The sequence below is a fragment of the Balaenoptera physalus genome (genome assembly GCF_965194825.1).
Source record: "Balaenoptera physalus genome assembly, chromosome: 19".
Classification (NCBI taxonomy): Eukaryota; Metazoa; Chordata; class Mammalia; order Artiodactyla; family Balaenopteridae; genus Balaenoptera; species Balaenoptera physalus.
In genome coordinates this window covers 40636645-40657531 of record NC_138900.1, presented here as the reverse complement: position 1 = coordinate 40657531, position 20887 = coordinate 40636645, and the positions used below count along the sequence as shown (strand labels likewise).

The following is a 20887-nucleotide window of genomic DNA, read 5'->3' as shown; positions in this document are numbered from 1 at the left end:
CCCTGTGCAGGGACCAGGTCCCTCCCCACCTCTGTCCCCACCACTGAATCAGGAAGGGTCCTCAGTTCCACCGGGTAGCCACTGACTGAGGCAGTCTTTGGGCCTGAGGCCTCCCTCATCAGCACACATCTGGCTCCCGGAGGCCCAGAGGAGGGGAGTGCTCACGGCCTCCACATCTGCTTCCGCCCTGGCCACCATCCTGACCCCTGACCTCCCGCTGGGAGTGGATGCGCAGGTCCTGGAGGCTGGCTGCGGGCTGGAGCTTCCACACCGTGGCGTTGACCAGATCTTCCTCAAAGGACACCGTGTCCCCTGTGAAGCTCACAGAGGTCAGCTTCGACTCCAGGCTCTGCAGCTGCCTGGCAGTGGGGAGAGAGGATGGGTGACTGCTGGGTGTGAGGGGCGGATCCAGGCTGGCGAGTAGGCAGGGAGACAGAGGGAGAGGAGAGACTCAGGCAGATACACAGGAAGGAGTGTGGGGCAGACAGAATGACCTGCGGGGGTGGCGGGGAGGAAGCCAGGGCGTCAGAGCAAACAGGAAAGGAGGGGGGTGGGGACCTATCCTCGGACTCGGCCACCAGGTTGTGGGCCCAGTTCTACCTGTACCGACCCACTTTGTGCAACGGAGCAGCCCTACCCATCTCTGGGCCTCAGTCTGCTGAGCTGTAAAATGGGCCAATCCTTTTCACTTTATTGGTGGAGAGGAGGGCTTGGGGGCGGCTGACCTGGGCTGGTGGGTGTGACATTTGTTTTTAATGACTCAGGTAGGGGGAGGAGCTTGGCCTCCAGGGCTGTATCTCAATTCCTCCCGGAGAAGATGGAAAGATGAGAACATTCCAGCCCCAGGGGAGGTTTCCATACAGCCGCCCACTCCAGGTCCCTGCCCTGCCCTGCCCGGGTCTGGGGGATGCCTCCTCCTTGCCCCTCACACACTGGGGACCCACACTTACTGGCCTGCGGGGGTGAACGGGGGTCTCCTTGAGCTCTTCCGGGGATGCTTCAGAAACTGGCTGAGCCGCTGGAGGTCCCTTTTCAGCTCACATGTGTCCACCGAGGCGCTGTGGGAGGTCTTCAGGGGAGGAGCTGGGGGAGAGGGACGGACAGACCCGCTAAAGGCTGTTGAATGAGGTGCCCGGCCACACTCGTTACACTCTCAGTTAATCCTCCTGTGATTCTGAAAGCTTCTATCCCCATTTTATGGAGCAGGAAACTGAGGCTGCAAGAGGTGCAGTGGACTCCCCCAAGTCACTCAGAGCTGCAGCCAGCCAGACGGGGCTCTGTCCTATGGAGCCCCCAGCAACTCCAGCCCCAGCAGGGTGGGCCGGGACACACCTACCCAGGCATGCTTCTGACTACACACACGGAGCTGGGAGGGCCAGTTCCCCAGGGCCAGCCAGGCCCCCTTCAGGAGGAGCTGGGGGGTGGGGGGCTTGTGTGGTGGCTCCAGGCCCTCCACCCGGGTACCGTGCACCCAAGGGCTGCAGACTCAGGCACGTCCAGGGCTCAGACGGGACTCAGATGAGGTAGGCAGATGGGAGGAAGGACACGTGGGGAGGGGGCATGCCCTATGCCAGCAAGGAAGGCAGGCCCTGTGGTCACATCTGAATTTATAAGGCAGAAAGCCTGATTTTTAGGTCATTTGAAAACCCTGGCTCATGTTTTCAAAAAACTCTCTACAGACCAAATAAGACCAGGCCAGATCTGTTCTTCAGGAAGTCAATTTGCAGCTATGCCTGACTTTGCCCTAAACCCTCCCAGGTTGGGGCAGAATCCCAGCCTGGGGGCGGGGAGCCCCATCTACAGCCCCAGCCCCTGTCTGCTGCCCTGGGCAGCACCTGGGCCCGCTGCTGCCACCCCCCAGCATTTCCAAGGGCCCAGAGCTGCTAACCTATTCAATGCCCTTTGCCCCTGCCCCTGGCAGCCCTGCCCCAAACTGGAGCTGCCTGAAAGGCCCCAGAATCAGGGAAATCCTAGACCTTGAGTAGAGCCTCCACCTCCGTCAGGCCACCCCCTCCTCCCTGCCCCCACTCAGCACTGAATAGAAGGCAGCGGCCACACCACACCTCTCACACCCCAGCCAGACACACAGTCTGCACACCTCAGTGTCAGCCTCCAGCCTGGCTGCTTCCTGACCTCTGACCTCTTGCTCTCCCCCGCACCCCTGCCCCGGTCCCCTCATGCCAGTCAGCTGCTGGGTTCAGATCCTGGCTCCCTCACTCACTAGCTGTGCAACTTTGTGCCTCAGTTTCTCCTCCGAGAAATGGGGATAAACAATCTAGATGATGCTGATGAAGCAGAATTTTTCTGCCGGCTCCTGACCTCCAGTCCCGTCTCTCCATTCTCTCTGCTCCCACCCTGTTCACTCCTCATCTTCCTTTACCTGGACCTTCCGCGCAGCCGCTGGATGGCACTTCGCCCCTCCGCCCTCACCCCTACCTTCCCACAAACCTCCCCGAAGCACACCTTGGATCACACTCTTCCACTCCTCAGACACCTTCCCTGCCTCCCCACTGCCTGCGAACAGAGCCCCTGCTCCGCGACCTGACATTCAGCCCAGCCTGCTTTAACCCCGCCGTGCATTTTGCCTTCCCCGCCTCCAGGCCTTCGGCCAAGCTGTTCCTTCTGCCTGGGAGTCGCCTTACTGTGGAAGGAGAAGATGAAGCCGGCTGCGCTGGGCAGACTGGTGTTCTGGGGGCTCCACCAGGAGCTGACAGAGGTGGCGAACAGTGGGGCCCCCGCGGCCAGGCTCTCCTCCTGATGCCGGAAGCACAGGAGGTCAGAGGCTTGGTTACTCAGCACGAAGTCGTTCTTGCCGTAGCGAAGATGCAATTTCCCAGCATGGCGGTTCCAGTAGAGGCAGAAGTGGTAGAGGCCCCTGGGATGAGGGAACGACCTAGGAGCCGGATGGGCTCCAGGGAAGGGCGCGTGGACTGTGAGGGCCTCCTCAGTGTTCCTGATGGAGATGTGCAGCTCAGATGTCCGCTTATAATGGAGGCTGCTGTTCTGCGTCTGGTTCCGCTGGCCACAGAAGCGGAAGTCTTCCCGGGGGCCCCCGCCACGGGCACCTGAGGAAGCAGAGACTGTAGATGGGACTCTGGGCCCGGGGGCAGGCTCTGGGCCCAGAACACAGGAGCCCAGTGCCTAGGACCCGCACACATTCCAAGGACCTATACCTCAAAGGGTCTCCAAAAATGTGAGTCTACCCTATTCAAAGATTATTGGCTTCAAAATATGAAAAGAACAAACTCAAAATCAATACTAATTTCAAAGGCAAAATAATATTTTAAATAGCAATAAAATATTTAACGAGGCCATGCCTGCCACAAACAGTTGTGCAGGTTGTGTACTGCACAAGGATGCACTGGCTGCAGAGGTGAGTAGGGCCAAAACCCAGTCCACGTTCCTCACTCCCATCTGTGCACTGTGGGGCTGCATCTGCCAGAAAGAAGGGGTGCCTTTATCTTTTCTCCAAGGTACCACCATCCACTTGCTAAGCTGTGTCCTCAGGCCTGTGCTTGCCCAAAGGGGTTAGTGGATGTGCTGGCAGCTGACCTAGACATCCTTAACATAAGGATGTCATTTTAACGTAAGTCCTAGGGCACCTCCAGGAAAGCCTACCTGGAACCAGGAGCAGACCCAGCAGGAACGGCACCGTCTGCAGCAGCACTTGGGCAGCCATCTTCCTCCCCAGAGTCACCCTGAGAAGTCACCGCCTGAAAGAGGCCAGGAGTGTTGGCTTGAGGGCCTGACCCACAGGGTGGCTGTGCCAGCCCTGCAGAGGGAGAGGCCGGGGTAGCATGGATGTGGGATGTGAGGTGGGGAGGCAAGCGTGGAAACAGTCCGTGGACCTCCCCAGAGCTGCCAGGAGCTGAGCATCAAGAGGCCGTGGCTAAAAGAAGACACACAAATGGCCAACAGGCACACGAAAAGAGGCTCCACAGCGCTAATTATTAGAGAAATGCAAATCAAACTGCAGTGAGGTATCAACACACACAGGTCAGAATGGCCATCATTAAAAAGTCTACAAATAACAAATGCTGGAGAGGGTGTGGAGAAGAGGGAACCCTCCTACACTGCAGGTGGGAATGTAAATTGGTGCAGCCACTATGCAGACCAGTATGGAGGTTCCTCAAAAAACTAAAACTAGAGTTGCCATATGATCCAGCAATCCCACTCCTGGGCATATACCCAGACAAAACTATAATTCAAAAAGATGCATGCACCCCTACGTTCATAGCAGCACTATTCACAACAGCCAAGATGTGAAAACAACCTACATGTCCATTGACAGAAGAATGGATAAAGAAGATATGGTACATATATACAATGGAGTACTACTCAGCCATAAAAAAGAATGAAATAATGCCATTTGCAGCAACACAGATGGACCTAGAAATTATCATACTAAGTGAGGTAAGTCAGACAGAGAAAGACAAATACCATATGATATCACTTATACGTGAAATCTAAAATATGACACAAATGAACCTATCTATGAAACAGAAACAGACTCACAGACATAGAGAACAGACTTGTGGTTGCCAAGGGGGTGGGGGTGGGGGAGGGATAGATTGGGAGTTTGGGATTAGTACATACAAACTATTACATATAGGATGGATAAACAACAAGGTCCTACTTTATAGCACAGGGAACTATATTCAATAACCTGTGATAAACCATAATGGAAAAGAATATGAGGAAGAATATATATGTATAACTGTATAACTGAATCACTTTGTTGTACAGCAGAGATCAATACATTGTAAGTCAACTATTCTTCAATAAAATAAAATTTAAATATAAAAATTTAAAAAAATTAAAAAGAGGCAGTGGCTGAGTGCAAGTCCCAGCTCCACCTCTTGCTCGCTGCATGACCCTGTAAAAGGGTCCTGGAAAACAGGACTAATAATAGTACCTCCCTCCGGATCCAGCAGTGATGGGGTAATCAGGCTAGAACTGCAGGGGGGGGCTCCCCAGCACCACCAGGAACCACCCCAACCACCCTGCCCCCTCCAGGCCTGAAGAAGACACAGGAAAAAGGGGGCTTGCAGGGCTCTCCTCCTGGAACCTCACCACCATCATCCCTAAGACCCAGCTCAGAGGACACCTCCTTCAGGAAGCCTTCCTCAACTCCCTCTACAGTCAGTCCTGGCCTCCTTTGGTTCTCTATGTCTGTGTGTCTGTTTCTGTTTCATAGGGTCCCGTTAGCCAACTCTGGGAGGTGCAGGATGGTACATGCCTCCTCCTGGTGTCAGCCAGGGAGCTGTGGATCCATCTCTGTGCACAGGGCCTGGTGTGCACGGAGGTCGCTGGGCAGGTGGACAGTGAGGGAACTGGAGTGAAGGATCAGTGCAGCCACAGCGCCCTCTACAGCCAGGGGATAGAGGAGACAGGCACTTCCTGTTATGGCCACCAGGGGGAGCCAGTTCCCAGGGCAGCTGGAAAGGCAGGGGTACGTCCCAGTCTGGCTGGGAGACATAGTCTGGCCCAAATCGGGGGAGATCCAGTTCCCCTCAGCCCCATCCTCTTGTAGAATGCCCCCCCCAGCCTCTATTAGCTGAGCACCTACTACCTGCCAGACTGTGCTGACCCACTCCCCCCCTCACCCCTATACCTGTATTAATCTTCATTCCAATCCTGTGAAGTCAGCCCTACAATTGGCCCATTTCACAGACAGGGAACCTGAGATCCAAGGAATTAAATGACTTGCCCAAGATTGCTCCAGACGCCAAGGGCTTTCCCTGCCTGGTCAGGACTGTAGTGCCTGGTAGGGAACCTGCGTGCCTGGTACTTATAGAGAGATGCTGGGTGGCTTGGCCCTCCCCACTGCCAGCTGGCCTTATGACTGAGCTGGGTGCTGGCAGTCACAAACAGCCATCCTCATCCTGTGAGGAACTACATATGGCTGTGGTGACAGATGCAATCAGACGAAAGGAAGCCTGGCAACCATGGGGCATGAGAGGAGTTTGACTTTGGGAGGAAACCAAGGAGGGCTTCCAGGAAGAAGTGGCTTTTGGATGGAATATTTAAGGGCAGCATTAAATGGAGGGGTGGTCCATGCAGGAGTTCACCGTCTCCTTCCTGGGTGGGGCCTTCCTGTAACAAAGCTGGCCCCCTCAAGCTAGAGCCCGTCTCCAGTGTCCCACCATGTGTAATGGAACCCCAATTTCTAGGGCCTGGTCAGTCTAATCATTGGTCAGTTGGGTTCATCATCCTGCCCTGGTGACATCACAAGACCCCTGAGGAAGGATGTGAAAGTGTTTGGGGGAATGGCCGCTGTTTCCTACATTGTGATTTTTAAGGTTTCACTCTGCATCATCTCTGAGCATTTTGGCTCCTTTTGGGTTTTTTTTTTGGTTTTTGGTGTTTTTGTTTTTAGGGAGAAGGAAGGATTTATTACTTGCTGCAAGTAAGGAGAACACTGGGGATCTTTCCAAAGCAGTGTCTCCCATTTTGCCTCCTTTTAAAACTGCCACTCCAGACCAGTGAAAGGAAATCCAGCATCCAGGGACAGAAACATGTCTCTCCTGGACCCTTTCTCTTTCCTTCTTTCTTCTGCCGGTCACTGTCACTGTCTACATCTGATCCCCAATCCAAATGACACTTCCTCCAGGCAGCCTCCCCCACCCCTGCTTTGACCCCTGCTTTGTACTTCTGAACTCAGAGCTCACAATCACTTTGCAAATTTGTCCCCAATTCTCCATCTTATGGCATTTGGATTCAAGGCCCAGAGAGGGCCAGTGATTTCCTGACATCATACAGAAAACAAGGATGGAGCTGGCCAGAATCCATGTATCTCTCTGGCCCACTGACCTTCAAAGTGAGCTACCACTATCAGTATACAGGGCCCAGGACAGGGCAGAATCATCTGCTTTCATCAATCCTCCTAGACTGATTCCTTTGAGAGCAAAAAGGTGGAAACAGGGAGTGAGCTCCCCATCACTGGAGGGATACAAGTGAGGCTGCACCACTGTGAAGTACCATGATTCCAACAGACAGGGATCAATGGCATGACCTGATATTCCTAGCTCATCCCCACTCTACCCTGGCGACTTGAATAGCCACTCCAAGGTGAACAACTCTAGCCCTATGGACAGTCTTGGGATTTGAGGGGAGGGACTGCCTGGCTTCCTTTAACCCACCCTTAGTAGACTCTGGAGCCAGACTGTCTGGGTTCAAATCCCAGTCCCCCTACTCAATAGCTGTGTGTCCTTGGGCTAGTTACTCACCCTCTCTGGGCCTCACTCTCATCATCTGTAGATAGGAATAAAAATTGAGACTACTGCAAGGGTCGTTGTGAGAATTAAATGAATTGATACCTGTAGAGGACTTAGAGCAGGGCCATGCACACGGCAGGCGCCATAGGTGTCAGCTAGATATCTCTGTATCCTTCCTGACCAGCTCATGCCTGCCCCTCACTCAACCCCTGGGCCTGTCACAGGTTCCTACTCCTACACCTTCCCTCCCACCCTCCATGTAACCCCCTCGGGGCCCCCACAGCCAGCTCAACTTCCAAAGCACCTTGATGGGAAATTCTTAGAGCATGAAATTTCCTTTCCGGGAAGACTGAAACCCCACCCAGAAAACTTCCCTCCTCACAGCCCAGAACTGAGTCTGTCCCCAGAAGCCTCTAAGGGACAGAAGGGCTGAACTGGGGCACCATCTACGTTATCATGAAATCCTCAGAGCCACCCTGTAAGGCTGGTCCTACTGTTTTGCCATTTTACAGATCAGGAAACTGAGACTAGGGAAGGGCCATCTGTTCCAAGATCTCCACCAATGGAGCCAAGACACAGACCTCAGTCTCGCCCTAGACAACTCCTTGCAGAGCTGGCACTGTCAGTTTCTAGAGATGCATGCCCCCCTGGCTTTGGGAGACCCCCAAAGAAAAGGAGAGAAAAATGGTGGGGCGGGGGTCAGCCAAGACCACAGGCAGTGCAGACAACTCCAGCCTGGGAGAGAGGATTTGGGGAGCCGAGCCCCCTAGGGATGCCCCCATCCCCCAGCTCCCCTTCTGGAGCAGCTGCCCTTGACCTCAGGCCTTCCGTAAACACAAAGAACAAAACAGTCTGGCCCAGCTTGACACAATGGGGGCCACCATCACAGAGTCCCCAAGGATCCAGGCAGAGCAGAGGGGGCCAGGGCTCCTTTAAGCCAAGACTCCCGGCTGCCCATCCCCAGGGCTGGCTGGGCCGGGGAGGAAGGGCCCCGGCTCCAGCGCAGGCCCAGCCCTGCCCATCCTCGTGGTGGGGGAGAGGGCAACAGGCAGGGGATCGTGGCTCACTTTCTCCCGCCGGGGCCTGAGTCACTTCCTCTGCCATCCGTGTAGAGCCACGAGTCACCGCTGGCCCAGTCCAGGCTCCTGGAAAACCCATTTCCTCGGAGGATGGAGGTGGAAGTTGAGTGGACAGGACCTGGGCAGTTCTTGGGTTAACCCTTCCTGGGCAGGCACCTCCCCAGGAAGATGACCTGGACCTGGGCCCCCATACCTTTCCTTCTACTGCCCGTAACATACACTGTGGACCACAAACTTATCCACCCCCCGGCCAGCCTGTCTCTTTGCCTGCAATGCCTTCCCTAACTCCATGACCCAACTCATCTTTTGAAACTCAGTGAAGACACGCCCTTCCCACGAAGCTTTGCCTAAGTGCCCATCTGCCATCAGAATTAACTTCTGTGTTCTTGGTGGGGTGCAGGGAAGGGGGCCGACCATGACCTACACTCAACCCTATGTGCCCCCCCTTTGCCATGAGGAGTTAACATCAGAGGTGCCCAAACCCACCCACGGGTCAGAACCACCTGAGGAAGTTCACTAAAATGCAGATTCACAGGCCCCTGCACACTGAGGGGCAGATGCTACAGGTCTGGGGTGGGGCTCGGGAGTCTGGCTTTAACAGGTATCCTGTTGATTGACACTCCGCGGGCTTAGAGCCACTGGCTTACAAGGCTGGGGTAACACCAGTAGCCCTGTTTAACAGAGTCAGAGGCGGGTAGGGCCCAGCCCCAGATCACTCAGATGGTAAAAGGCCGGCCCTGGACGGGGTCCAGGGCAGCTTGCCTCCCTGCAGTGCCTCTTCTCAACCTCACTGGTGGTGAGGATGAATCACCACCCTGGCTGGTTCACCCAGCGTTGAGCAGGGTGCCAGGAACCTGGAAGGGGCCTCCCAAAGCACAGCTGGGAGCAGGAGGGCGTGGGGGGGGGGAAGGAGCCCCTGCCTGAGTGGGTCTTCAGGTGTGAGCCTGGTCTTGCCCTCCTGGGGGGGAGGGACAGTAGAGAGAGGACCCAGCTCAGCTTTCCAGCTCCAGCCCCCAACCTCAACTGCTCTCCAGTGGCGGGAGGGGAAGAGGGGGCAAAACGGAGCTGCCGGCTATGCCCCTCCCCCGAGCCCTGGGCAGAGGGCCTTAGGAAAGAAGGATTTGGCCAAGAGAGGGATTGGCGAGCGTGAAGTCCTTGAGGGCAGAAGCACGCACGTGAGTGTGGATGTAGGTGTGCATGCACGTGTGCGTGTGTGCCCCACACGTGTGGGAGAGTGAGGAGGAACGTTAGGGGAGAGCGGAGGCTCTATAGCAGGTGTTTCCTCCACAGGAGTGCTGTCGGGGGTGGAGAGGACCCTCCACCAGCCGTTTCCAAACTCTTCTGTAAATGTCAATCTGACTTAGAAACACCACGTACCCAACAAACAGAGGAGGTGCCCCCATCAGACCCGGTGGGCCCCCGGACCATGCCTCACTCCCAGCCCAGCCGCCAGCCTCTCAGCAGTGCCCGTGGCTCCTGGGAGCACAGATGGCACACATGGAGCCCATCTCTCCTCCCTCTCTTCCTGCTCCGCAGGCCGGGTGACTGAGGCCCCAGCTAGGTGACCACACAGAACTCCCCGCAGGAAGGGTGTTCTGGCCTGGCTGGGGAAAACACAGTGACCTCAGGTTTCAGGAATTTTTCTACAATAAAAGAGAATAAAGATTAAGCTAGCTGCCTGCCCGCAGGGGCTGGCGGATGCCAAGACCTTGCCTGCTCACTGCCCGGATGGGTCCCACATTCTTGCACCAGACCCGCCGGAGGGCTGCCCCGCCCGCGGAGGGCCCACCACCCCATGGCTTCTGCTGCAGCCAAGTCCCTGGGCCATGGCTCCCTCTGCGTGCCCAGACAGGCCCTGGCCCTGCGGGGAGACCGGGGAAGGGGAGGAGCGGAGCGCCTGCCCAGGTGAAAGGACGCTGGGTTCTCCCGGAAAGCCAGCTACCCAGAGCCACCCATCTGGTGGCCTGCTTTATCTGGAACTGGAGTGTTTGCTTAAGAGGCCTCAGAGAGGCCAACCTACAGTCACCAGAGATGAGCCTGGGCTTGAGCGTTCCCACCTCCAAAGCTCTGCACACACCAGTCCTCCCTGGGATGCCAGCCTTGTGACACGTCTGTAAAGGTCCCCATACCCTGGGCCTCAGGCCTCCACATCCTCACCCGACTGCCCCCCACACTCCAGCCACGCAATGCCTGGCAGAACACCAGATGGTGAGTGGGAATAAACAGAGGTCTGTCTGGTACAGTGAAAAGGGCCCTGGAATCCAAGAAGGAGAGTGAGGGGGATGACAGTTCCCATTCAGCAAGCGCTCACATTGCGCCCGGCATCGTGCAAAGCACTTTTCCCAAATGATCATTCAATCCTCACCTTACCTCTGCGAAACAAATGTTATTATTACCCCCACGGTAAAGACAAGGAAACGAAAGTCCAAAGAGGCTAAGTGATATCCAAGATCACAGAGCAAGTAGCCAAGCCAGGATTCAAACTCCAGTCTACCAAATCTCAAAGCCCGTACTTTTAGCCATTGTGGTCTCCGGAGTCCCTTCCTTCCCTTCTCTGGGGCTATCTCCCTGATTTTACCATGACGTAACTTTGCCAAGCATTTCCTAAGAAGCTCTAGTTCCCAAGTTAGAGAAATACTGCAGGCCCTACTTGGTCTTGTGAATTAACACGTCAAAGGCTCTAATAAGTCCTGCAGAAAGAAAATCCACAGAGCTTGGTCAGGCTTAGTTTCCCAGCCCAATGTGATGGTGCATCCTCTTTTGCAGGACACCTGTTACCAACATGAAAAAAAGAGCTCTCAGAAATCTTGACATCACATAGAAAAGAAGCCTGTCAGCATCCCCGCTCCCAGCCTCCAGCCCCCTCCACTCCTCTCCCCTCCGAGCTGTCCCAGAGGCCATTAACTAGCATGAGATGGGCTGCAGGAGCCATTTAGGCCGCGATGTTCCCAAGGGCAACTCATCACCATCTTTGACACTTCCAGGTGAGAGGTCCTGGGGGAGCCTGGGTTATATTCAGCCCCATCCCACCTCCCTTTGGCCGGAAGCACCAGCTCTTGGGGAAAGGGGCACTACCATCCCTGTTTCCAGATTGGCTATTCCATTAAAGTCAGCCACAGTCACCTCAAGCATCTGAGACACTTAGAACGTTGGGACTGAAAGGGAGGGAGGGAGGGAGGGGGAGAGAGAAAAAGAAAGAGAGAGAGAAAGAGGTGATGAGGATGCAAGAGCTTTTAGGAGCTGAGAATCAAAGCCTTTCAGAATCTGAGTGTGGATGGAAAAGACCTAGAACCTCAGGGAAGAGGAGGGATTAGGAAGGGTCCCAGGTCTGGCCCAGTCTGGAGTGGGGCTCAGGCAGCAGGACTTCTCACGAGCAGTCCCGGCACAGTGGCGCCGGCCCTGCCCAGCTCCACGCCCCTGGGGCAGCCTGCAGCCCACAGCCAAGTCTCCCCACAGCCCTCCCCAAGAGGAGCAGCTGAGGCTGGACCCCAGGACCCCAGGGCATTCACCAGTCAGCACCTGCCCAGGGAATGCAGACTCCCAGAGCAGGGGTAGCATAGGGTCCAGGACCAGCCCCGCAGCTAACTGGCCCTGAGACCTCTGGGGCAGCCTGTCTCCTCCCTGGGCCTCAGCTTCTTCCTGTGTCGAGGAGGTGACCATGGTCCCTGTCCCCTGTCTGTCTTCTCCACAGCCCAGGGCCTCAGGATGCTTCCAGGGAAGGGCAGGGCTTACCTCTCAGCTGCCAGCAAGGGGAAAAGAAGATGCTGGCCATCTCCTCTCCTGGCCAGCCTGTCTTCCCTCTCAAACCACAGACGGACCTCAGCTATATGGCTGCAGTTCCCCTTCCGCATCTATATTCCCGACCTGCCCAAGGCCAGGCTTACAAGGTCAGCCCAGTCACCTCCCTGCTCATTTTGAGGGGGCTGCAGTTCGACTCCCCCGGGCCTGGCAGAATGCCCGCCTTTGGAGCATAGGACCCTTAGCGTTCCCAAGGTCAGCCGCCAGCCCTCCCTTTATTTGTCTTCTCTTCTGGGTCCCAGATCCCTGGCTGAGGGGTGGACAGGACACACAGCCAGGTGTCCTCCCCCACGAGGGCAGTGCGCCTGGGCGAGGCTGAGGTTCCAGCTCCCTCCGGGAAAGGTCGGTGGAGGCACAGACCAGGATCCCATCCCAGCCCTCTGAGCACACATCGCTGCCTCACCGGGTCCTCCACTGCTGTTTGCACACGCCCACAGACAGGGCGCTCACCACCTCCAGCCACAAAGCTAGCATTAATGAAGCTCTCTGAAAATGCAAGACTTGATTCTAAGCTCTCTACACAAACGAACACATTTAATCTTCCCCAAATCTTATGAGACGAGTACCGTTATGCCCATTTAACAAATAAGGAAACAGAGGCCCTAGAAGATCAAGTTACCCGTCGGAGATCACACAGCTCGCGGTGCAGCCTCAGGGCCTGGCTCCAGAACCCATGCTCTTGATTTTGCAGCCCGTTTCCCCTTGACATTACCTGACTGTTAGAAAGGGCTTCTCTTTAAAATTCGTAGTAAAAGATGCTTCCAAAAATGTGTTTCCTCGAGATTAGCTGAACACTTTCCTCTGAGGACCCTGGACCTGGAGCTCTGTCAGGACCCTATCCCAGCCCCACTCCTACACTCTCAGCCACCTGCAGGCCCTGGACCTCCCCTCGCAGCATCCTCAGAGGCTTGTCTTTGACAATGGGGGTACAGCCCGGAGACTGAAATTGAATTTTAGCTGGAGTGTGGCAGAGAGAAGGGGTGTGGGGTGTGAGGCCCTTACCCCCAACCACTTCCTCGTCGTTCTGATCTGCCGTCTGCTTCACTGACCAGGTCCCCTCAGAGTAGCATCTCTGACTCTCCCAGGGTCCCTAGTGTCACCCCAGCCCCAACCCCACCTTACCAATCCGCTAAGTTCTCAGTGTTGGAAAGAAGGGAGGGGAAGAAGGGGGATGGAGGGGAAATGGAGGGGAGAGGAGGAGGGAGAAGATGATGATACAGGGGAAGAGAGATGGAGGGGGGGGGGTGAACAAGGGAAAGGGGAGAGGGGATAAGAAGTGGGGATTTGGGGAGGAGAGGGAGCGGGAGCAGGAATGAGAGCAATGGCGGGAGGAGGGGAAGAATCATACCTGGATTCCTCCTTCGTGTCATCAAGTGGATTATAAATACATAAAGAGCGTGAATGAGTGGGCCAAGGGCTCGCCTTGTTTGTAGGATGCAGCTCGCTGGGGTGGTGGGCCAGTTTCTCCCCAGTTCAAGAGGCCAGAGGGGCACTTTGAAGCTGAGCCTCCCCAGCCTCGGTCCCCGCCCCCCTCACCAGAGCCTCAAACAAAGCGGGCAGCCTGGGAAGACGGGCTGCAAGTCCCAGCCGCCAACCCGGGAAAAGGGGCGCAGGTGACAGCAGCCCCTGGCAACCGTTGCCCTGGAAACCGTTGGCAGCTGCAGGGACTACGTCACTGCCCAGCTCCAACCCAGCACAGCGCAGGCCCTGATTTGTCCTGTGCCCAACTCCCTTTACTTGGATGCTGGCCAGGTAGGGAGCTGGCAGGAAGAAAGGCAGAGTTTAGGACACCAGATTATGGGGTACACTGGGGGACACCTGCCTAAGTTTGTCAATATTGACTTTAAAACCAAATCTTTTTAGAACACTAGTGGGGGCTACCCCTGTGATGAAAAATGCCTACTATCAGCTACATTTGCCCCTGAAGGCTGCCAGCTTGTGGCCTTGGCCTTGACCCACACTAGACACCCGTCTAATCTCCACCACTGGCTGCCATGAGCACAGAATGTGCACAATACTTCCCTGGAAGCATCTTAGGGGAGTACCTCCTCCAGGAAGCCTTCCCAGATTACCACAAGCCACCAGGAATCTTCCTTCTGAGTTAGCCCTGGGTCTGGGGGTTCCCCCTGGCTTTCCTCCAGAGCTCCCTGGGGGCCAAGAGTGGGTCCTTTCTGTACCCCAGAGTGAGTACCAGTCTGGGGAGGGAGGAGAACAGAGGCAAAGCTTCTGAAACCCTGCCTATGTGCCAGGCACTACACTGAGCATTTTGGAGATCCATTTCCACCACTCTGCAAGGTTAGCCCTGTTGAACCCATCTTACAGATGCGGAGAGAGAGGCTCAGGGGCATGATGTGACTCGCTCAAGACCACCCAGCTGGTAAGAGCGGTGTATGGAATTCAACTCATGATCTCCTCTGAGACATGAAGACATCAAGACCCAATATCCATCTGATGCTTGACTAATCCCACCTCACGTTCAGTGCACATCCAAACTTTATTTGATCACCTCCAGTGACAGGGAGCTCACCTCATCTGAAGAGGACACATCCCTTTGATCTCTAAAAAGCCTTTCGTAGCCACTGAGTCAAAGGGAAAAGGACATCAAAGCCATGGGGTGGCCCCTGTGTGCCACACAGGGCCCAGAAGAGAACCAGGGCCATGGGTGCCCACACTGAGGCCTTCAGCTCCAGACCAGCAGCAGATCAGGAAGTAGGGTGGGGCTGCTCAGGGGCCCAGGGTCTTCAGAGCACTTCCCCAGAATAAGCAGGAATCCCCTTGGCAATCACACTCCAAGGGGCTCTGGGATGGTTTCTGGCCGAGGCCATGGGAAAAGCAGCAGGGGCTGGGGTCCTTGGGCTGGTGTGCCCGTGCACCAACATCACGTCCTCCCCCACCGATGGACCAGAGCCAGGAGGCGGCTATTGTCTCGCTGCCGGCCCAGAGCTGTGTCCTATTCAGGCACTATTTTTGGCCCCCAGAGGAAGAGGAAAAGAAAGCAAAGAAAGGAGTTCCTGTTCTCAGTGGAACCTTTGCCTGGAAAGGATTCCAGGGCCTGCTGGGCCAGAGAAGGCAGTCACTGTTGGATCAAAAGATCCTGCACTTAAAAGGAGCTGGCAGGGGGCTGTGGTTCAGGGAAGCCAGAGGGAGGGCACAGATGGGGCACCCCTGGCCTTGTACACACACTTGGCGCTCACTAACTGCAGCGACACGCAGAGAAACAGAGGCACGGGATCCCCGGTTCCACCCATAGTCACTAAGCACTTGTAATAACAATACTTTTTAAAACCTACAATGACGCAGAGCTGCCCAGAACCAAGTCTCTGCCAGAGAGATTGACTATCCTCACCTAACACCCACAACGCTCCTGACCAGCGTGGAGGTCGGGGCCAAAATGATAAGCCTCATAAATCAGATAACTGACGCTCAGGGAGCAGCACGACTGCCAAAAAACAAGCTAGCGACCCCCCTCCACTCCCTCCACCTTACGCCACCCCACGTCTTCCTTGCTTTCACCAACTCCAGCACACGAGCCTTCTTTCTATCCTCAGACACACCTCAGGGCCTTTGCACACGCTTTCTGTTCAACATAGCACATTCTTTCGGGGTTCTTTCCCTGATTGGTTCCTTCTCAGGTCTTAATTCAAATGTCCCCTCTCCTAAGAAGCTCTCCATGTCCACCCAACCAAAATTATCCTCCCCATTCATCACTCTCTTCCATGTCACCTTATCTTATAAACTTTATAGCACTTCACACTGTCTGAAATGACCCTGCAATGTGCTTGTTATCCATTTCTCCATGTTTGCTCTGTCTCATCCATCTTGCTCATCACTCATCTCTCCAGTACCTAGTACCACAGTGCCTGGTACTAGGCACTGTGATGCTCAATGACAACTAGTTAATAAATGAATGAGTGAATGAGACAGAGCTGGTACTCTGACTAGGCCAGGCCGGCTCCGAGCCTCTTCCCGATCGGAGCCAGTTCCTGACACTCAGGGCAGGGAGATTCCAGCACCGAGCTGTCCCCACGCCCCAGCCTCTGACTGGATTAGGGGCATATACACCCTTGCCAGGTGCTTGACCAGAGAGGAGCTCCCAAGACTGTGCACAGCCTAAGAGCCAGGCCAGGACCCGAAACTTCACGTCCCATACAGAGCCACCTGGTAAAGGCTCTTAAGAAGTCCTGCAGTGCAGAAGCCTGGGCGCACAAAGCTTTCCTAAACCAATGGGACCACAGACATACTTTCGCAGGTGCTGGATTATTTGAGGTCTGAGATCCCATCTGAATCTGTGATCAAAATTTGCATTTTCTCTCTACATGAAGGCAAAGTAACCACCGCCACGCCCCTCAACCACCTGCTCCTGGGGCCCAGGGCTAGAGGCGGCACAGGCATGGGATTTGCTGATGAAGGTGGGTCACATTCCCACTGCTGCAAATGCCAAAGCTTCTGTCTGGACTCCCCGTGGGCTCCCCAAGGTGGAGCAAGGAGGGGAAATGGCACGTGCCTGTGGCCAGGGAGGATCCTGGGGTCTAGGCACCTGGGGGCAGGTGTATCCCAAGAACCAGCCTGCAGAGATTCATGAGGGAGCCGGGCAGTGACGGGAACCACACAGAAGCACCAACCACACGATGTGCACCTGGCCTCCTGCAATGCACACAGCCACTCTGTGAGGGGTGGGCATTATTAAGCCCATTTTACAACTGGGAAAACTGAGGCTCAGAGAGAAGCCACTCTCCCAGGTGGCTTCTCCCCGGTGGGGTCACACAGCCGGTAAAACTGGACCCACATCCAGCTCTGTGTACTCCTTTGCCTATGCTGCCCCCATTGTCCCGCATGGCACCCCATCTGCAGTGCTGGAATCTGCAGGACATGGAGAGGAGGTGACAACCTCTCTAGGGAAAGACATGAGGCCCAAGAGGATGCGCCATGGGTCCAAGGCATCGCAGCCCAGGAGCCAGACCCTCATCCCTAGGCTCATGGGGTCTGCAAGCATCCCCATCCTACCTGGACAACAGTTACTACATCTCCCAACTCTGGTTCCCCAAGCCCAGGTTGGGGGAGCAGAGGCCAGACTCCCGGGTGTGCTGACACCCGGTGCAGGGTCTCCTTGAGGAGACACTGGCTGTCCTTTCCAGTACAAATGGAGACGTGTGCTGCACCAGGGCCCGGCTCAGGTATTGGGACCTGCACATTCTTGGCTGCCAGCCAAGGAGCCGGAGAATAGACTCTGCCCATCTGGTCTGGGGTGTGTGCATAGCCCCATGAGAGTGCACCAGGCATGGTCATGGACAAAGGATAAGTACAGCTTTGAGGAAATCGCACGAGGATTCCTTCCGGCCCTGCCCACTGCCCGCAGCTCTCGCCAGGCGATGTCACATGCAGGTGTGTGGGAGAGGGAAGTGCCACGACGAGGTCAGGCACACATCTACCAGGCGCAGGCCTATTGGATGAGGGCGAGCAAGGCGCAGCATCGGCTCCCTGATAATTCGGGAGGTGAGCATCCCCCTTCCCAACTCCTCCATCACACCCTCCTGCCTCATGCCTTCCGCTCTAACCACCGGCCTTTCAGGGCACTGGAGCGGGACTGGAACCCGGACAGAGAGGCCCCCACCCCCAGGCCATCTTCCTCTAATGCAGAGGCCTGTTCCCTGGTGCCTGGAAGCCCTGCCAGCTCCTCCAGGGCTCAGCTTTTATCTCGGCCTGCCTGGAATTGCCAAGTGCACCACAAACCGCCTGAGCCTGAGCCAGCGCCAGCCCAACTCCCACCACCCTGGCCTCCCCACCAAAGCACAAGTCAGGCTGCAGGCGGAGGTGGCAGAGTCCTGCTGATGCCCAGGTGGCTCCAGTTCTCGTAGGGCGGGGAGGCAGGAAGAAGTGCCCCCAAGTAATTACACATTATCTCTGGGCCTCAGTGCACCCATTTGCCCAAGGGGGAGATCATAATAGTAAAGGCTAACATATGGGCCACGTGCTGTTGTAAACACTTTACTGCATTAACACCTTGATGCTCAAAACAGCCCCCTGAAGTAGACACTATTTTATCCACTTTTTCCAGATGAGGAAAATGAGGCAGATGCCCAAGTTCACACAACCCGAGAGGAACAAAATTCTCCCCAGACAAGCAGCCTTGCTATCCCTGTGGGTCCTGTCGCCCCAGAAGAGCATGGGCTTAGCAGCAGCAGGGATGGGGTTCAAGACAAGGGCACATGTCCTCGGGCCCCCAGCACAGACTCTGGCCTGGCAGAGGAGCCCCCTCGCCAATGAGGGGGGCAGGAGAGCACAGTGAAAAGAGCCCAGACTCTGGAGATAAGAGGTCACTCCTGGGTAAGCCTCCTGTGCCTCAGTGTCCTCATCTCTAAAATGGGCACATCAGGAGCTTGTGCCTGGCAGGAATAAATGTGTGTGCAGGGGCTTCCCTGGCGGTCCAATAGTTACGACTCCATGCTTCCAATGCAGGGGGCCTGGGTTCGATCCCTGGTCAGGGAACCAAGGTCCCACAGGTCACATGGCATGGCCAAAAACAAAACAAAACAAAACAAAAAAACAAAAACATGTGTGCAAAGCGCTGAGCCTAGGGCCCGGCAGAGTCTGAAGACAGGGAGGGTCCAGGACTGTTCTAGCCCAGCCGAGCCACCAGGGAACCAGGGAGAGCTGGGGGCTTGAGGGGCCTGCAGGGGGTGTCTCAACCCACTGGTGCCAGCGCAGGCACCGGGCAGGGATCAGAAAATGTATGTTCCAAGCTCTCCCCTCAGCAGCCCTGTCCTGACTCCCAAATCTGCAGGGTTCCCCATGGGTCTCAAGGAACTCCTGATGGGGCGTGAGGACCAGACTGGTGGAGGGCAAGCCTGGGAGGCTGGGGCCCAGCCAGGACCCCACCCCACCCCGTTTGAGAGGTCCCTCTGTGCCAGCCCCGCCCTGCCCCCACTTGCCATCTGCCTGGTCCCTGGGGTCCTGGTCCCCCCAGCTGCTGCGTTTGCTCACGTGATGCCCCATCTGCTGTGAGTCAGAAGACAGATCCACAGGGCCACCCCGGGTCGGGGCTGGGGTTGCTGAGCCCGCTCTGGTTCTGGGTGGGCTGGCAGCACTGAGGTTTGGGCTGTGTTGTCACATTTCCCCCACCACCCTCACCAGCCCTGCCCCCGACCCTTCACTGCACCCCTGAAAGGGGCGCAGTCCACCACCCATCACCACACGCAGCTCTTGCGGAGGATGAAGTGACTTGGGGCCTGGCTCAGCTACAGCACCGTCCATGTGGCCCTCTTCATGGCTGTCCCTGCCCTGCCCCTCCCAAATTTGTCATGCCGGGCCCCGCTGGGAAGGCCACCCCCACTACACACAGACCCGGCCACAGCTCCGCCGCCTCTTTTACCTGCCCTTCTCCTGGGCTGGGCGACCACCTCCCGTCTCTGTCCCCACAGCCATGAAGCTGCCCTCCAAGTAGAAGCCCCGGGCCTGGGGCAACCAGGTCAGCCCTGCATCACAACAATGCCCTCCTTATCCAGCTGGGCTGGCACCCTGGGCACCCAGACCCCACCTGGCACCCACCTGGCCTGGCTGCAGTACCACCCAAGTCTTCCCGCCATCCCTTCCCGAGAGCAGATTGGGACCTCCCAGCCTGGCACTCCAGGTCCCCAAAATGACCCATGCCAGGTCTCCAGTGCCATCGCCTGCTCCACTCCCCCCAGTTCTCATCATTCCCAAACCTTTTCCCATGCAGTTTCCTCTGCCAGGAACGCCGCCCCCCTCTTCCCTCCAGTCCCCATACGTGTACATCAAACCCTCCTCCCCCTCCCCACCAGCATCCAAGGCCAGACTCTGTGCCCTCTGCAGAGCCTCCGGGTCCTCCCAGGTCAGGAAGTTCTCTCCTCCTCCACCAGCAAGCTTATCTGACTCGTCAGCCTCAGATCCTGCCTTGTTTGTTTGTGTTCCTGGCAAGATGAGGGTGTCCCAGCCAGGCTGACCAGGTCCTGCCCAGTGGCCCAGGGCACCAAAGCCAGCACAACAGTGCAGCCTGCCTAGCACAGCCTCCGCCTCCCACACCACACTTGGAGAGGTGTCCTTCACGACCCTGACGCTCTCGGAGGCAAGACCGGGACCAAGGGAGGCTGGGCAGCTATTAATCCACCCCACATGCCCACTTAGCAACTGGGCAAACTGAGGCCCAGAGAGAGAGGCAAGGCAAGGAGGCCACGGTGACGCTATGACCAAGGTGGGGCTGCGTCTCAGGTCCCTAGAGTCCCTGCAGTAAAGGGGCTCAGATCTGGTCGCAAGAGCTAGTCCTGCCCTGGATATTGGCAGGGAAGACCTCACGGGACCCCTGGCCTGGGCTCTGGGGAACCAACTCAGCAGCTGGTGGCTCTCAGTGACCCGAGACGCTTCTCCCCACTCAGCCTCCAATCGAGAGGAATCAACCCTCTGCCCTCAGGGTGTCTGCAGCAAGGGGGCAGGGGCTTGGCTCTGGACCACCCACACCCCATTTGTCTCTTTCGCTGCTGTGTCCCCCCTCCCTAGAACAGTACCAGGCACACAGTAGGTGCTCAATAATTGTTTATATGAATAACTTCTGGGACTTCCCTGGTAGCAGAGTGGTTAAGAATCCATCTGCCAATGCAGGGGACACGGGTTCAATCCCTGGTCCGGGAAGATCCCACATGCCGCGGAGCAACTAAGCCCGCAAGCCACAACTACTGAGCCCACATGCCACAACTACTGAAGCCCGCGCACCTAGAGCCCATGCTCCGCAACAAGAGAAGCCACTGCAATGAGAAGCCCGCGCACCACAACGAAGACCCA

The 20887-nt window shown here is 56.4% G+C and overlaps 1 protein-coding gene across 14 annotated transcripts in view; it reads right to left on the bottom strand.

Moving 5' to 3' along the window:
• LOC309648906 (dynein regulatory complex subunit 7) overlaps nucleotides 1-20887 on the bottom strand; it is a 90681-nt gene that overhangs the window by 60621 nt on the left and 9173 nt on the right. For 10 of the 14 annotated variants that reach the window (XR_014256853.1, XR_014256854.1, XM_082438155.1 and 7 more), the window contains exons 2-5: nucleotides 3619-3713; nucleotides 2643-3065; nucleotides 951-1083; nucleotides 212-386 (exon numbers count right to left, since the gene is read on the bottom strand). Coding sequence is in view for 12 of the 14 variants with exons in the window: in XM_082438155.1 (XP_082294281.1) it covers nucleotides 212-386; nucleotides 951-1083; nucleotides 2643-3065; nucleotides 3619-3679 (792 nt within the window). In the remaining 2 variants the exon portion in view is untranslated. Of the gene's footprint in view, nucleotides 1-86; nucleotides 387-950; nucleotides 1084-2642; nucleotides 3066-3618; nucleotides 3714-20887 lie in introns of those variants that run through there. The other 4 variants (XM_082438173.1, XM_082438170.1, XM_082438171.1 and 1 more) reach the window with 2 other exon arrangements.